Raw genomic sequence first — 16899 nt, 5'->3', positions numbered from 1 at the left:
ATCAGTGTCTATATGGGGGAAGGTTTAATAGCTACAATAACCGTGGCAACATTGAGACATACCAGCCCGATTAGGGGTCAGTCTCTCTGGCTTGGGTCGGTCCTCCTGCCCTCTCATGGCATGGAGCTCTGCCAGGTAGTGGTTCTCTATAGCCTTAGAGGCTTGGATTTCTTTCTCTCTCAGCGCTCTCTCCTTTTGTCGCTCCAGTTCTTTTTCCCTTTCCCTCTCCTCTCGCTCTCTTTCTCGCTCTCTTTCCCGTTCTCGTTCTCTTTCGCGTTCCCGCTCTCGTTCCCTCTCCAGCTCTCGCTCCCTCTCGCGCTCCCGTTCTTTTTCTCGCTCAGCCTCCCGCTCCCGTTCCTTCTCCCGCTCCCGTTCTCGTTCTCGCTCTCTCTCGCGTTGCCGCAGCTCATCCTCCAGCTGAAGCCTTGAGGGAAAAGTAGACGGATTTGTTACCAATCTTGCAATTTACGCCATAAGATTTTACACGATGGTGAGCATAAAGGAAAATGCTACTATCTACACTGGAATGAAATTACATAAAATAAATAAATACACATAGGTAGCAGTTAATATTTGAAAAATGGTAGATTTTCTTAAATTTGTTGGCTTGCATCTGAAATATGTGGCTCCCAATTTGTGATTTTCCTTTCTTAATTGTCACAAAAAAGTGAGCGTTATGCTCGAAAATGGACATGCCAGTGTATTAAATCAGGGTAACATTACCTCTCAGACTGCAGTGCTGAAAGTGAAGGGTGTGTGAAGTCCCCAGGATAGCGGACCCCTGATAAGTGCATATGGACTGCCGATGGATGCATAGGGGGTAAAGCTCCCCCTGCTGGTAGCGGATAGAAAGGTGACCTCAAAGCGGAGAGGCAGAATGGGTCATCCATCCTGGGAGATGAGCGTTGCATGACAAAAAAATAGTATCAGTCTGGAAGAGCACACCACTCACAGTCATTAACCTTTGTGCCTCTGTCTCCTCAAAGAAGAAACAGAGTGTCTTCCATCTCTCAAGAAAGCCGCAGCAGTGACCGTCAACTAGCCTCAATCACTGCATAACAGCCGTCACAGACCGTGTTATACTACAAATGTGTGTTGCTTGTGTATATCGGCGACATTCACAGCTCATCCCCTCATTAAAGCCATTATGGCGTAGTACGTGATGGCTGCTGCACTTCTCTGATGTTGCAAGGCTGACAGGAGAAAGGAGGGGGCGCGGTTTATGTGAAGGCCTGAAGCAAGAAGGGCCCGACAACATACGCACTTCTAGCGCGCAGTCATACATAATGTAGCATCAAAATGATCCCATTTAGGGGGAAAAATCTGCTGCTGGTATTTTCCGAATGACCACTACTGACTGCTCTTGGAAAGATGGACACTACGTTAAAACTTCAAAGAAATGAAGTTTCCCTTGAAATGGATGTAATAATTTGCCTTGTAATACATTGAAACTTCAAAGAAATGTAGTTTCCCATAAAAGAGGTATAATCATTAGACATTTATTGTTTATTTTGGCGCTTTCAAGGTATATACTCCATAATTAGACATTTACACAATAATGTATTCTTTATCCTCTGCCAAAACAACTTTATTATTGCAGCCATCTGAATAAGTGTGTATAGCTCCATCTCTGTATTAATAAACCCTTTGAGTGTGGAGGGTGGCCATGGAAGAAATTATATTTGTATGTCTAAGTATTACTTGGCCTGTATGAGTTTGATTTTATTCCACGTCTCCCCCAAAAAAGTATGAAATACCTGTATGGGGTGAAGGAAGGGTGGGGCAGGTAGCTGGGATGGTAGTACGCAGCGGCAGCAGCAGCTGCAGTGGCGGGGTCGAGGCCCAATGGCAAAGAGGGCATGCGGAGGGCATCCTCAGTTGTGGCATAGGGCCGGAAACCACGGAGGTACTCTTCTGGTACTGGACCAGGCGGCACGGCATTAGACAACTGTCTGGGGAGGCTTTTTGAAAAAACAAAGGATGGAAATGAAGTTCATTCAGTGTTGGGGAAATTGTAACCGTTTGGGTAAATTCAATGCAGAGCAACACTCACTTGAGCGGCTGGAAACGTGAATCCTGCATTACAGCACCAGGGGGGAGACCAAAGGCGTATGGGTTTCCCAGGAGGTGGGCCGGGACCGAGGGGCCTTTTTCCTGGGGGAGTGTCCCCTCTGGACCTAGGCGTTCCCTGCTGGCCCCACGAGGCCCGGAATCAGCCTGGGGGAGAGAGGCAACGAGAGAGTCATTGTGTGAGCAGACATGTGACCGACACGCTTGTCAGTGTTGATGGAGCCCATCCCGTGAGGGGAAAAGAGCAATGTTTAGAATTCAGAAGCATCTCTCTCTCTCTCAAACGCCCAACACCTCAACATCATACAGCCGTTCCCTACAAATAAAAAACCCTTCACAATTGCTCGTAGATTACATTTTGTTGAATGAAAGAGTACATAGTCGGACCCAGATGAGACCAAAAGCCCACCATATCAAGCAAAAAAGAGCATTGCTCAGAAAGTAGTACTAATGTACTGCAGCAACACAAGAACAAGAACTTCCTGGATTGTGTGTTGTGTATACAGCTTACCGCACAAAAACATCCAGAGGGAAGGCAGCATGCAAAGAGAAACATTGTCGCTGCCTGTGTTTCTTGTCAATCACACATCTCTGTCACCTCCCTCTCATGCCTTTGGTAACACGCTTGGACTAACTTCTCCAATTCCACAACAAACACACACACACACACACACAGGAGTGCGAGCACACAGACACTATTTCTGAGCTACAAAGACACCCTGCTGTGGGAGTGGGAGTGCGCTTTCTGAAAGCTTTGGTTTCTCTTTGGCAACAAATGCAATTTCTTGAACAGAGAAGCCTGCAACCTTTGTAAGTTGTACAAGGAACCCATTTACGGGGGGTAGAGTGAGCACAGAAACAGCTAACTCACAAAAAATTATTCTTGGATAGTAATGACAATGGGAGAGGCAAAGATTGTTCTTGCCCCAGCTGAATTAACCTCTGGTCCAGGCAGGATTAGAGAAGAACCTCGCAACTACTCAAGTCTAACTGTCACTGATGAAGACAAATCCAATTTAGTGAGACATTACGCTCGCTATGTTTCTGCAACAAGTGACCCAAGCTGATGTGCAACATTCATCTTCAAATGCCCCCTACTGTTTGGTACTCACATCATTTTTAATCTCTTAGATCCATATTTACATAGTTTCACAAAACTGGAAGCTGCTTCAGTATCTCTAATATGTTTTTTTTCTTTTCTTTGTATTCTACAAGGTGAGAGGTATTTAGGTATTTATGTGCATGTATGTTTATTTATATGTATAATTTGGTGGTTATTTGAATGATCACCATACACACAATGAGGAATTATTATCGCAACTAAACAAACAATTTAGTTCAGTGAAACGACAATCCAACGCTGTTGAACATAAATTCCTGATGAATTTGGATCTTAGTTCATTTGAATGAAAATTGTGTTAACCAATATTCTGATTATACAATGTGTTGCGTGACATGGTTTTCATAATGATGGCAGTGACTCAGTAACTGGTGGTTTGTGCAATGCCCAGAAGATGATTACCAGTACGAATCAAGTGTTCCTTCCACCCAATTTCACAGAAATCCCATCATAAGAGAATGCAACAAAGCACTGAGGTGCACCTGCTCTTCTGTGATTGCCTTAACACCAGCACTGCACATCCTTGTTACGTTTCATCAAAACAACTAAAGCGCATATTAAATGAGAATATTTAAGCATGGTGATCAGGTCCTATGAAATGATCTCATATTTGCACAAACAAAATGGAGAATTTTGCAGTGCTCGATGTTCTCACTTCTACTCCGGGTCTCCCAGATGCGACCCCATAAATATAAACACATCCAATCTAGTTGAACTGTGATGGTAGGCAGTAAATGATCATGTTTCAGTGTCATCAACTGCGATAGATGTCCGAACTATTACAACTGTGACAGCTGGCGGTGAATGATCACTGCCACTCTCCCGGTCAAAATAGACTGCATGTCTATCACCATCAATGGCAGGCAACGAGTTAACAACCGAATAAGAAGCTGCTTCAATGCCATTTAGAGAGAAACCTTGATTCACCCAGGCATTATTACACACATAGAGACATTACACTTTGACCTTTGACATCTCTTTTTAACAGCAGCTTGTCACGCATGCACGCATACATACAAGTGCAGTCTCCAAGACACCATCCATTTACAGCCATCTTCCTTAGAGTGAGCCAGGCTCTGTAACCTTCAGCGGCGAGGAGACCCTGCACATTGTAGAGTGCTCGTTTACGCCTCTCAGATGGAGCACCGACTCTAAATTGCCAATTAAAAAGCAATTACTGGCCGCAGCGGGAGCAGAATCCTGCAGTCATTAAAGCAAAATGCCAACGCACCAAACCCTTATTCCATCACAGCCTTGGCCATTACCCCCGCTGGATGAAGAACTGCCTCATCTCGGGGACATTGAATAGAAAGGAGGGCACATATTGTATGTTAACACAGCAACAAAAAAGCTATTATTAGAGACTGTCAAGGGTTTTAGAGATAACAACATGGCCTCCATGCTCACTATTTCTTTGAAATGAGTCTCTGCCCTGGCCTTGTGACTCTCTGACCACAAGGGTCTTTGTGCTCACTGAAGTGGCATGGCCGCCAGACAGTGCTGTGACGCGATCTTTCGCACCCCGGGTGTTTCACTGGCCGGACCCCAGATCGTTATATTCACCAATTGCTCCAACTGCTTCATTATTCTGCTCCACAAAGCTTCTCAAGCCCCCACGAACCCGGTGAATGCCCTTTTAAATTCTAGCTTGACCTTTTTCCTACACAAGCATAAGCACACAAACATGAAAGGGAACTCTTTTATTGCCATTGACAGTGATAGACGCCCAGTCAGAACCGTACTCGGTTTTTGTATTAGTTTTATTTATTTCAATGAATTTATTTGAATCGTTTTATCATTTTTTCACATGCATATTTCTTTTCTTTGAAAATTGGGTAGTATTAATGATCGTGGAACAAATTATGCTAATTCAATGTAACATATGTCTACTTACAAAAAAAATTCAAGTTGAAAGCACTTAGGAGACGAATTAATTCTATAAGTAGAGGGACTAATTTACTTAAATTCAAGTCCTATTTACTTAGAAAGCTGAGTTCAAAACCTTAATTAGTTTTTCTTCGAAACGTGAAGAGGTAGTACGTAAAGTCTGTTGACTTGAAAGTTGTAGTTTGACCATATTTTAACGGTGGATTTACAAAAGCAAAAGTTTTTTTTGTTTTAACTTGGTGACGTAGTAATATTAATTTTGGCATCCAAATCCAATCTCTAAATGACTCTTGAACTACGCACTACGTTATTTTGCAAAAAGCCAATCACTAAAATGAGTGAATATAAGGGGGGAGTCTCGGCAAGAGTACAATGGCCTGAATACGCTCACAAATTTCAAGTTGACCTCCTCGCTGACTGTTTACTATGCCCTAATGCCTCTCGCCCTATCCCTTCAGATCTATCAAACAAAGTGTCCAGGCCAGTTTGTGCACTCTGCCAGGCAAGTGCTGTCCATAACCGTGTGCTTGGCCTCTACCATTAGCCCTGAGCCGAGATAAGAAGGCTTAGAGCAAGGCCATAATCCATAATCCACTCCTTATCAAAGCAAGCAGCTCTCCCAAACCTCCCTCCCTCTTTCTAATGCACTACTACATAACAGCAACTGTGCGTCAGGACTCATGAGGTGGAGGATCCACTTGACTGCGTGGGTGAGCAAGGTGGGACACATAGTGTAGATGGAGGGGGCTGAGGAGTGAAATCCTTTTGGACTATGCAGGAGTTACTCCAAGGGCAAGACGGTTAAGTATGGAGTCTGTGTTTTGGGGCAGAGGGCATTTTTTAAGGTCATGGACTCAAGCCGGATGCGAGAGGTGAATAAAGGTGGCAAGAGGGTGTCGTAAACTCCTTGAGACACTTATTGCTTAACGAACGCTATGTCAAATGTACAAGTATGTAAATAAATAAATATGTACTTTATGAGACTGTCTGCAGGTACACTAACTGGCAAGATAAAGAACAAACACTCCAATGCTAGTTAGACACAAGGAGAGGTCTAAAAATAGAACAGCTTTCGTCATGGGTTCTTTTTGCCGCATGGGTTTTAATTTATTTATTTATTTATTTTTTACCTGGCGTCCCTCGCTCCTCCAGAGGCCGTTGCTAGTCTTGGTTGGAGCAATGGTGACGACAGGTGGAGTGTTTGGCACACTGTGGCCTGCTGGGGGAACCAGGACAGGCCCTGGACCGAGAGGTCCCCTCTTGGGCGTACTGACTGGAGAACTGTGGTTGGTAGCTGGCGAAGACACCGGGGATGATTCACTGCTGATGGAGGAGGCAGCTGGGAAATGACAGGGAAGAGAAATTAGTGGAGTAAGGATTATGTTAGTGTTTGCACTAGAGTAAGTGGTTATTAGTCATAAATAGATAGCAAAAGTGTGATATACAAATCACATTTAGATTTTTAAAGATTCTTTCGCTCGTGGAATTTATTAATCCCTGGCAACATGCCTAAATTCCAACATCCAACAAAAGATGCCATTAATCATGGTTTATCCAAGCAGGTGTAAATAATTCGGCCCATTTGTTGATTGAAGTTGCTTGAAAACATCATAACAGAAAGTACAAACAGTTATGTGAAAGGGTTTAATTAGGAGTTTGGGGCTGTTGTTTTGTTGTATTTCTGGCAGTCACATGCTTGTCATTTTGAAGAGAATGCAATTTCTTGGAAAGTCCAGATCAAAGTGTGGAAAAACACAGAACTTTTTCAGAACTGTCTTTGATACAATTAATCCAATTAAGAATACATAGTACAGTTTTCCACTTTCCAGATTCATAAGTCAATAAATTTAAAATGCTAATCAAATACTAAAATAAACGGCATTGTAGCACTACAAGAGCAACAGAAACCAGACTAAATAGGCCGGCTGTATGCCCCCTCCCTCTATTATAAAGTGATAGCGATTAGGATGAACAGCACTATGAGAGTCAAGAGTGCACAACGGAAACTCAAGAGACCCACTTATAAAAAAGTGTGTGTGTGTGTGTGTGTGTGTACATAGGTATGCAATTCTGCTACATACTCTCACACAAAACACACAGCAGGTGGTTAGGAGGTGGCCCAATGAGCTTCTCTGCTGCACTGAGGCTTGTGCCACATTAACAAAACCCTCCAGGGACAGCCTGTAGCTCGGGGTCACAGGCTGGTCACATGCCTCACTTTCCTCACTTCACACTTACTCTCTTTGTACTCTTAAAGCCCCCAAATGATACGCTCTCAAATTCACACATCACAGCAGTTTCAGTTCCGAGAGCACACATACTATTTACTGCATCTGTCTGTTTGCCGATAACTTTTAATCCTCACAAGAGTGCCCCACTATCTTCATTCTTTCTTCTATAATCTTGATCGGCGGTTCGCCTGGGTTCAACAAAAGAGCAGCATTACGCAGACCAACTTGGTGAAAGCCATTTCAACGTAAAGATGAGCACAAAAGTGAATCCTTCAGCAGATAGTGTGAGCTTCTATGAACTGGTAGAGCAGATGCACAAAAGAAAGACAGCCGAAACCACAGGCTACTTTCAGGTCTACTTCCTTCGTACCATCAGAACGAAAAGTCTGGCCATTTCTTCCTAGCAACAGTTACCGCGGTAACGGAACAGACAACATCCTCTCATGTTGGGCGCGGTCAGGGAAATGACTGATTTTAACATCTCATTCTGACTAGTGATATAAATAATGGAAGGAATCAATAATGCCAGTAAGGCAACGGTGCAGAAATCTGAAAATCTATAGTACAAAGAGAGGTGGGGTTGGGATGTGTTCTTGGCAAGCAGACTGAGGTGAGAAATGAGCAGGGGGGGAAATGACAGGGGTGGTAACTGAGGTTGAAAAAATAAAGCCAGAGTGCAAAGGAGGTGTGAGGTAACGCAAAAGTGGAGCAGAAAGATAAAACGTGGAGCCCTGTGTTGGTGTGCGTATCTCGTCTACACAAAGGCAATTAGTAACGTAATCCTCCCCTCTCACCTCGGAGAGCCATTACTTTCCCTTACAAGACTTGGCCAATCAATAGCTGCCCACTCAGCCTGGGCAATGAAGGTACTCTTAATACAGCTCTTGTGTCACAGCCTATTCACCGACCACACATATGCACACTCACAATAATCTACAAGGATGGGGGAACAAATGAAGCTGGAAGGAGAGAAGAGGCAGAGATGAGCGGAGGGGAGCACTGATCACAATGATACTGTACTGCTAAGCAACAGACCTCCACTCCATTTATCTCTCCCGTCTGTCTGCCCCAAGCCTTCCTCTCATCTCCTCTGTTGCCTCCTCCTTTTTTGTGTTAAAGCAGAAAAGATTGGCAAGGAGGCAGAGGAGCCCTAAATAATTAAGTGATGGGAAACCAAGAAAAAAACTGGTAATTGGATAAAAGAATATCCAACCCTAAAACAACAATATATATAGACAAAATATTGCTGCCACTCATTTGACAATCAACATGATGACTAGCAACCCACTGCCATTTTCCAATAACCAATATAGAGTAAATGATCACCGCCACTCCCAGTCAAAACATATTGAACATTTCACACCATGAATGACACTAAAACATCAGCATTGACTATCAGTCCTCCCAGTTAAGATGAATTGGATTCATATTGCCATTAATAGCCGCCAATATTCTAAAATACATTCCTGTAGTTCAGGGAAAAAAAGGCAGAGGTTTTAGTTGGTTTGATAGGCAACCGTTTATACATGAACACTGTGCTTGCATTGAAAAAAAAATAGTAATGTTCTTAAGGATTCAGTTACATGGTAGTAGATGTATATATTTGAAAAATAACTAAATAAATACATTTGTATGAACATTGAATTCTGTAAATGTAGAGAGAATCTGGGTACCACTGGTGGTACTTGGACAACTGTTAAGAAAACACATTGTACCTTATAATGGTAGACGTGTACACCAGTCAATTTAATAATTTTTGGGAAAAACAACAGAACATTTTCAAATTATCTTCCCTGTAACTCGTGAAAGCACAGTTGTACAAACTTATTTGTAAGAATAACCTTGGCTATGTAACGCTGAGTAACAAGCTTTAAATACGTGATGTTGTTTGTGTTATGTTTGGTGTGAAGAGATTTATCATTTTGGAAAAAGATTTGACCCTTATCAGTATTTTGGCTCTAAAATGAATATACAAATCACATCTAAAGAAGCCAAGTGGAGTGGGAGAGAATTAGTGATTAGACAATGTGAGCACGGAGTCCTAGACTGTTTGATTTAGTATGTGAAGCTTCTTTCTGGATGGTGTCCTCCATTCCAACTCTCTGCTTTCCAAGACTTCCTCCACACTTGACCGCTCAAGCTGAGCCACACATGCGTGCACACATAAATGACAAACAACAAAACAAGCTGTTGTCATGGGCTATGTTCCCCGTGGAAGCTTTTTCCTTCATCCATTGACCTCATCTCATTTCAACAGAGAAAAAAAGGTTGATGATTCATGCAGTGTAGTAGGAATTGTTCCAGGGAAGGAAAAAGCAAAAATTAGGGGTAAACCAAGGAAATTCTGTCTTTTGCTGACTGTACAAAGTGTACATTGCTGTTAAATGCAGCATCAAAATCAAATCCAGTTATGTCATCTAAGGGAGGTTTGGCAGTAAAGTGGGCGGTAATATGGTGTCAAATGGGATAGTTTGTGAGTGTGTCAGTGACAGTCACAGCCTGAAGGCTTTTGCCTTGAAGATACATGCACAACACAGGCAGGCTGTGCAAGCTCCAGGCAGGCTCCAGATGGAGAGGTCACAGACACGCTGCCTCACTGTCCCAGCATGCTCCTAAAAAGGAGGAGAGCCTCCGGACACATGCGTAAAGACACGCATTTTACAAACACTTCCACAATTTGACAAAGATCTCAGGTTTCCCCAAATCAGCTAATTACCTTTGAAATCTTTTTTTTCCTCTCGCACTCGGCTATCTGTGTACCTTTGTTCTTTCTGCAGTCACTCCATTTTCAAGAAGGGCATAACCGTTTGGTAAAAAACCATTGATGAAATTCTGATGATGAATCTACAAGCGTGTGAGGGGGAAACAACTGCGAGGATTAAACGCAAATCTGCCTAATTAATCATATATCAGCGGGCTGAGATTTTTAAGGCGGCGTGTTATCATTGCTGCGTGTGAGTACCACCCCAGCCCCCCCACTCTGATGCTCATTATCCATCACCTCCTCTCTTCAGCACAACACTCAGTACACGGAACTATTCATTATGTTTGCCACAGACAAATGGCAATTCCTATGTCTGGCTTTGCATGTGAGCTCATAAACAGCGTCGGTGATCGCATTACTCAAACCGCGCTAATTCCTTCAGGCCACGGGACGGTGAGTCACACCATCCCATATACAGTATGCTGTAAAAGTCATTTTAACCACAGCAGGAGAAATTGAGTCCAGGCAGATCGTGAAAAGATGACAGGCTGCAGCTTGCTTGCAAGGTTGGAAAGACAACTATTTGTGTGTGTGCGTGTGTTGGGGGGGTGTAAATACAATCTTAGAAGGCACAGCCGTAGCTAGAGTTCTAGGGGTGAGAGGCCTGTACCCACCCTAGGGTCATGGCACAGAACACAAGCAGAGTGGCCCCTGATGAACTGATGGCTGACTCACAAGCAAATCACATCCTAGACCAGCCAGGCGGCACAGTCAGCAGGACGTAAAAATAGCAAACCAGCTTTTCTGTGCTTTTAATAAAATAAAGGTGCACCAGCAATTATCTTGTGTTTTTAACCTTGACAAAGAATAGAACTCTTGACCCTGACATTGACATATTCTCATATCGTGGCAGTATGGGAAGAATACAAAAAGCAAGTCACAGCAATAAAAACAACAACAACAACAACAACAAATAAAAACGCAAACACTAAAGAAAATCCTGACAGGAATAGCTTTTGGAAGAGGATTTCTACTTCGGAGATAGACAGAAGTAGAAAGTAATAGAGCATGCATGCTGGTTTGCGGGCATGAAGTGAGATGAAGGGGAGGAGGTGGTGATGAGAGCTGAGTCCTCTCTCTATCAGCAGTTAATAAATCATTTGCAGGGGAGCAATATGTCTAGGGACATCCAGGATGCAGATTTAAGATCCAGAGTAAGGATGGATAGAATGCTAGCTGGGGTTTCACACATGATAGGTACGGTATGGACACGCACATACACATACGGCCTCTCTTAAGCCCATAAATAAAGATGGCAAGGAATAAAGTCACTAAGCAGTTAGGCTGTAAAGTAAGTTCCAAAGGGCTAAGATTAACAATAAGGTTGGGAAAAAATACTGGCATTGCAATATGTACATATATACCTCTCATGGTATATAAGCTGTCATTCTGTATTCAAACCGCAACGTTGTCAAGATATCGATACTTAGCTATGCAATGCTCAAGTATGTCATCTTGCGCACTTGACGACAACTTGTGTGAGCTGTGGATTGTTCACTGAGAGCCTCATCAAGATCAACGAGACAAGTTGTTGAAAAAAATCTTGATCCTGTGAGCCAAAGTATGGAACACGTGCTGGCTGGCTGGCTGTGTCCTTTTAAATGTGTATTAAAAAAAGAAAAATGGAGCTGACTGATGAAGCTGGGTGTCATATTTGAGTTTTGCCAGCAGAGACTATTGTTTATTATTTATAGCAATGGTGGGAGTTGCAATCAATACGAAAAACCAAGAGAAACTGAGGGAACATGGGAAATAAAGTAGGACCAATGCAAAAACTAACTCGAACTTCTTGTGTTATGATTTTACCTCTTGGTTCTTCCGCCTGTTTTGCCAATTTTCGGAGGGCTGCAGCGAATCCGGAATGAGCCGACTGGGCAGCTGGGCTTCCATTGGCTACGATGGCGCCATTAAGAGGCGACGGGGTGAGAGGGCTGACCGTCGCCGTTGTACGGGTTGCTGTGGAAATCATTCCTATGGATGGCGACTTTGGCTCATGGCTCATGCCTGTAAATAAAAAGAAGAAAAAGAATAATTGCATTATTCAAAAGAGCTTTGAGGGAAAACTGTCAACTTTTTAGAGGATAATGAGTTACATTCACTCATTTATAACTTAAATAGGTGACAATATTGATATCATTTAAATCAGCTCCAACTTTCTTTGATCAAGATCTACTTTTCAACCTCCCGATACACTTTTTTCCAGGGCACTGACAAAGTGATCCCTCACTACTTTATACGCGAAAAAATGTTTCTTGCACCCTGACAGTATGGTGCTGAGTTTCAGTGACAGCTGGCGCTGATGGGGATTAGTGGTGTGAGGGGCAGAGGCCATTCATTGTATAGCTTGAGGTCAAAGTTTGGAGGTTACGAGGGCAGGTCAACCTTCCCAGCCGCGAACGTAAAAGTCTGGGTGCATGTCTGCTTGAGGTCAAAAGGTGAGACCATAGACAACACTGGAACGGCGACTGCTGCGACACAAGTTAAGTAACTGCGGTACCTAGCGTGTCGACTGTGAATATAATCACAGGTCAAGCGCTCATTAGATTTAGCCCAAGAGCAAAATGGAAAAGGTTGAGATCTTGTAGAAAAGAGTGGTAGAGGAATGAAGGGTTGGCTGCGGTTCTTTTCTTACTGTGTGTGTGCGCGTGTGTGAGTGTGCGTGTGCGTGTATGTGAGTGTGCGTGTGTGTGTTTGTGTTGAAAGGTGACACCGCGTTGACAGCCCTTCAGTCAGTGGAATCCCTAAATGCCAGGAGGGCGTGTGATAGCCTTACATGCTCTGACAATACACACACATTCACATGCATGCCCGACTCATGTTCATATTAGTATGGTTTATGGTTTTCATAAAATGAGCACCCAAAAGAATGACCTACTGACACAACAAAAATGTCAAGAACTTAGTTGTATGAATGGGCTTTATATCTGAGTTTACCCTGCAGGCTGAGTGTGCTAAAAATAGATTATATCCCACCGGAGGGAAGCGGCACGGCACCCCGCATGTGTCTGACACATACACAGCAGTGGATTCATGCATGAGAAAGAGAGAATAACATTTCCAACGGCTCACAGATAGTCCTGCCTGTAACCCTTCAGTTACCCGGTGCACTCCACGTGAACCCGGTGCACAATTAATAATGAAGTCAACAATGACTACCGGCTGAACAATACACACTGCGCCATTAGAAGGGCTGCCGGGTCCTCTAATGCTACTTAGTTAAGTCTCTTCCTGACAGAGAAATTCTAAAAAGGCAGAAAAAGTCAGTTAAACGGGAAAATCAAAGTCAGATGGAATATTTGTCAACTGTACAAATGAATAGACACAAAAAAACACAGAAGGCTGTACTAGGGCGACCGCACACATGAAGCCACATGGTGAAAGGAGACGGACGAGCATAAAGCTTGACAAACAAACAGACAAGCATACATCCGGAGGTCTGGCCCCGGTTCCTGTCACCTCCACTCATCGCAAACCCCCCTCCCTCTCCAAAATGCAAAGAGAAAGAAAGTGTAGTAGTAGTTCCTTACTGCACAAAGGAGCGGAAGCGCCTGGATCCCCCATGTCTGCATCTTCACATTTAGCCCACACAAGCGCGCACCGGCGGCCACTGAGAGGACGCACACCATCTTCCCGCTCGCGTCTCTTGCTCCCTCACGCCTCCGATCTATCGCCACTCGACCGCCCGTCCGGGTTGCTCTCCCACCGCCTGCCTCCCCGTCTTTGGTACTGCCCCTCACAAAGACCCTTCGGAGCTTATCTAACAAAGCAACGCACAGCACGCGCTCGCGCTGCCTATCTCTCCCCTCCGTGTCCTCGCTCTCTCCCTCTGAGTGAGAAAACAGAAATTCTTAGCCTAGCAGCTGCTGCGATGTCACATGACCTCAACCCCCCCGCGTCGCTGTCCCCCCAACCCACACAGACATAAACCTCCCTCCTTCACACTCTCCCTCCTCTTCCTCCACCCCTCAACCTATAATTCCTAAACCATTTGTAGATAACAGACACAGGCATGCATGGCTTGCCAAGGTAAGCTGGGGGAGGGGGACAGCGGGAGAAGATGCTCAGCCGCTTGCCACGCCTGACCCCTTTGCCGTGCGCGTATCTATTGATGCAAATCCAGAACTATGGGTTGTTCGATTCCCTTTCCTCCTTGGCACAAAAAAGGCATGTTGTGGCCTGTAACGAGCCCTCAAGCATTGAGGAACCATGGTGTTAGGAACTCTGCCCACAATGAGAGATCTAAATTAAGATTACTTTATAGGCATAATTGGTGCGTCGTAGCTAATTTGACAGCACAAAAAACAATGGAAACCAAGGAAAAGGGGATTTCCTTCAACTAAACTGAGATATGTTCTTGTTATGGGGATAATACTAGTGGAGTTTTTTGGGGAAAAGTACAAGAAAAGCTTCTGCCCTGCTCTCACTGCAAGTCTGTGAATAGGTCATTTTCTGTGACTTCCTGCTGTCTCTTCTTTTTTCCCTCAGAAAAGCTAGAGATGGTGGGTAACAGAGATGACAGCAGAAAGGCACTACCTTTGGGGCAGAGCTGCAGCAAAATGGAGGTGAGCACTGATCCAAAGGCCACCTAAAGGGCTCCTCTGTTCCTTAGGACATGCTCTTGCTCTATCTCCTCATCATCATACACCTCAGCTGTTCTTATCATGAGGACACCACAATCATAGATTTGACTCAGTTATATACTGTCAAAACAATCCAATATCCCAATGATTTGATCTTCAAACTCTTCATGAATCGATGAGGTCATTGCTGTGAAGACCATTAGCACCTTTTGCATCAGGTTTATCTTTTTCTGTGACATGAACACTATGACTGATGCTTATTTTACAAAACTAATTAAAAAAATAGAACTACCATGCAAAATTATGGTACCCAAACCCTGTCCAGTAATACACCAAGTGTGGCGGCTCTTGAAATGTGCAGCAGATGGCGTCATCTCCCAGTTAACTGGTAAATAGCCTTGCTTTTTTTAAATCCAGCTACATGCAAGACAGGAGGGAAGACACTGTGTGCCAGATAACACACAAGCGTCCAAGAAGATGTGGATACGTAATGCTTTGCGAATGGCACTTAACCTCAACAGTTGCACTGGCAATCTAATTATTAAAGAGGAATCTTTTACAAACCTAGTGTCCTTGTAGTTTAACATCCTCAGGGAAAACAAAAGTCTGAAAAATGGAATTTACTGTACATAATGATCCACACATGAATACATGCATGATCTAGACAGATTGACTACTATATGACATATAGTAAACACACAGTTTTAACATTGCCAGAGTAAACCAGATCACTAACCCTCTTCATCATATAAACACACAGTTGCACCTTTTAGCGGTTAGAATACAGATGACAGTATTCTCTCCATCACTCACAAAATAAATCCTCTTTGCTCCGGTCAGCGTGGAGATAATGCCATGGCAGCTTTGGAGAATGGTTAATCTTTAACCAGAAAGGGATTTGCCTATCAGCTTGTTAAAACTAGCGGCGGTAACCCAACGGACAGATCCATCCGTCTACCAACTAGTCTCTGCCAAGTTGAACAAAGTGACACTGGGAAAGGATCGCCGCCTCCAACTGTGAAAGCACCGCTCAGTTCAGTTTTAACAAGCTTGGCATACTTCGGTTTTAGCATCCGTCTCATTCTGGTCACACAAATATGACTGCAATTCACCGACTTCCCACATTTGGCAAGGAAGGTAGCGAAACACGTTTTCAAATCGAGCCATTGTACAACAATCTTAGTGTTTGTTGACTTCCCCACTGTATTCGTGGAACAAACGCACTATGTGCACTGTACTAGTTTTTCCAGTCATTTGCTTGAGGCGTTTGAATATTAGAGACTCTAGTTAATGATGTGAACTTTTCCAACTTGTCTTTGTTTGTGGAAGAGGTTTAACTACACAAGTTTTAATGTTTTTGTGTAACCATGGAACATTTTGTGACAGCAAGTTCAAAAAGAATGTTCAGGTCCAACAATTTGATAACTATTGAAAGGGGGGAAAAGAGTAGGGTAAGGCACAACCTCCATTCTCGAATAGATTCGCTTCCTGTCCTGATGAAATTAGCCAGCGTTAAGTAGCTCAGCCTCTCATAAGGGAGGGATTTTGGAGTTAGTGTGATGAGAGCATGTCATCCGTACCTAACAGCTTTGTTAGCTTTACAGACAAGGCTATCCAAGGGGCATGGGCATGTAAGAACACGTCTTACTTTAAAAACATGGGTGTCATAGAGGAATATAAGTGAGGTGGTCAATGTAATCATAAACAATGAGAAAAGGGTACTACTGCCTTCTGAAATAAGAATAAAGAGATTGTATGATTTTGCCCCCTCCATGTACCAAACTGAATTTGAAATAAAACACAACTTACAATACTTGAGTCAAGCGAGGACTTTGACATTATTGCTGGAAGGTTGTAAGAGTAAAAGTAAAGTAAGTGAATCAGATTTGAATTTGGGATTTGAAGGGACATGGAAAAACAATAATCACATCAGACTTTGTGAGTGTCAAATTATAGTAACGAATCTTAGAATATTGTTGGATCTATATCAATATATTTACTGGTTAAGTAAAATCACAACGGATTCTATCAAAATGGTCAAATACCTCAAGTTTTCTATTTTTTAAGGCGTAATGTGACCAGTCGTGCTAAATGTACATATTTACGTAAAATAGTAAGTGTTGTATTATAATGACGGGAGGCCCTTAAATTGGATCTTGTCAGACGCCGCAATGCGTATTGTTTTCCAACTGCTATAGTTTATCACTCACTCCCTCACAAAAAGGCAGGATAAACCTGCTCTGGGGG

At 43.4% G+C, this 16899-nt stretch overlaps 1 protein-coding gene across 5 annotated transcripts in view; it reads right to left on the bottom strand.

The window, feature by feature from the left end:
- gse1b (Gse1 coiled-coil protein b) overlaps window positions 1–16899 on the bottom strand; it is a 135275-nt gene that overhangs the window by 10521 nt on the left and 107855 nt on the right. For 4 of the 5 annotated variants that reach the window (XM_077589248.1, XM_077589239.1, XM_077589256.1 and 1 more), the window contains 6 exons: window positions 11879–12076; window positions 6208–6416; window positions 2054–2217; window positions 1758–1961; window positions 724–891; window positions 63–424 (listed from right to left, as the gene is read on the bottom strand). In XM_077589248.1, the coding sequence (XP_077445374.1) occupies window positions 63–424; window positions 724–891; window positions 1758–1961; window positions 2054–2217; window positions 6208–6416; window positions 11879–12076 (1305 nt within the window). Of the gene's footprint in view, window positions 1–62; window positions 425–723; window positions 892–1757; window positions 1962–2053; window positions 2218–6207; window positions 6417–11878; window positions 12077–13599; window positions 13885–16899 lie in introns of those variants that run through there. The other variant, XM_077589266.1, reaches the window with a different exon arrangement.

This window comes from Stigmatopora argus, chromosome 2 (genome assembly GCF_051989625.1).
Source record: "Stigmatopora argus isolate UIUO_Sarg chromosome 2, RoL_Sarg_1.0, whole genome shotgun sequence".
Taxonomy (NCBI): Eukaryota; Metazoa; Chordata; class Actinopteri; order Syngnathiformes; family Syngnathidae; genus Stigmatopora; species Stigmatopora argus.
Note: the sequence above shows the minus strand (reverse complement) of the source record. Positions and strands in the feature narration are given on the sequence as shown.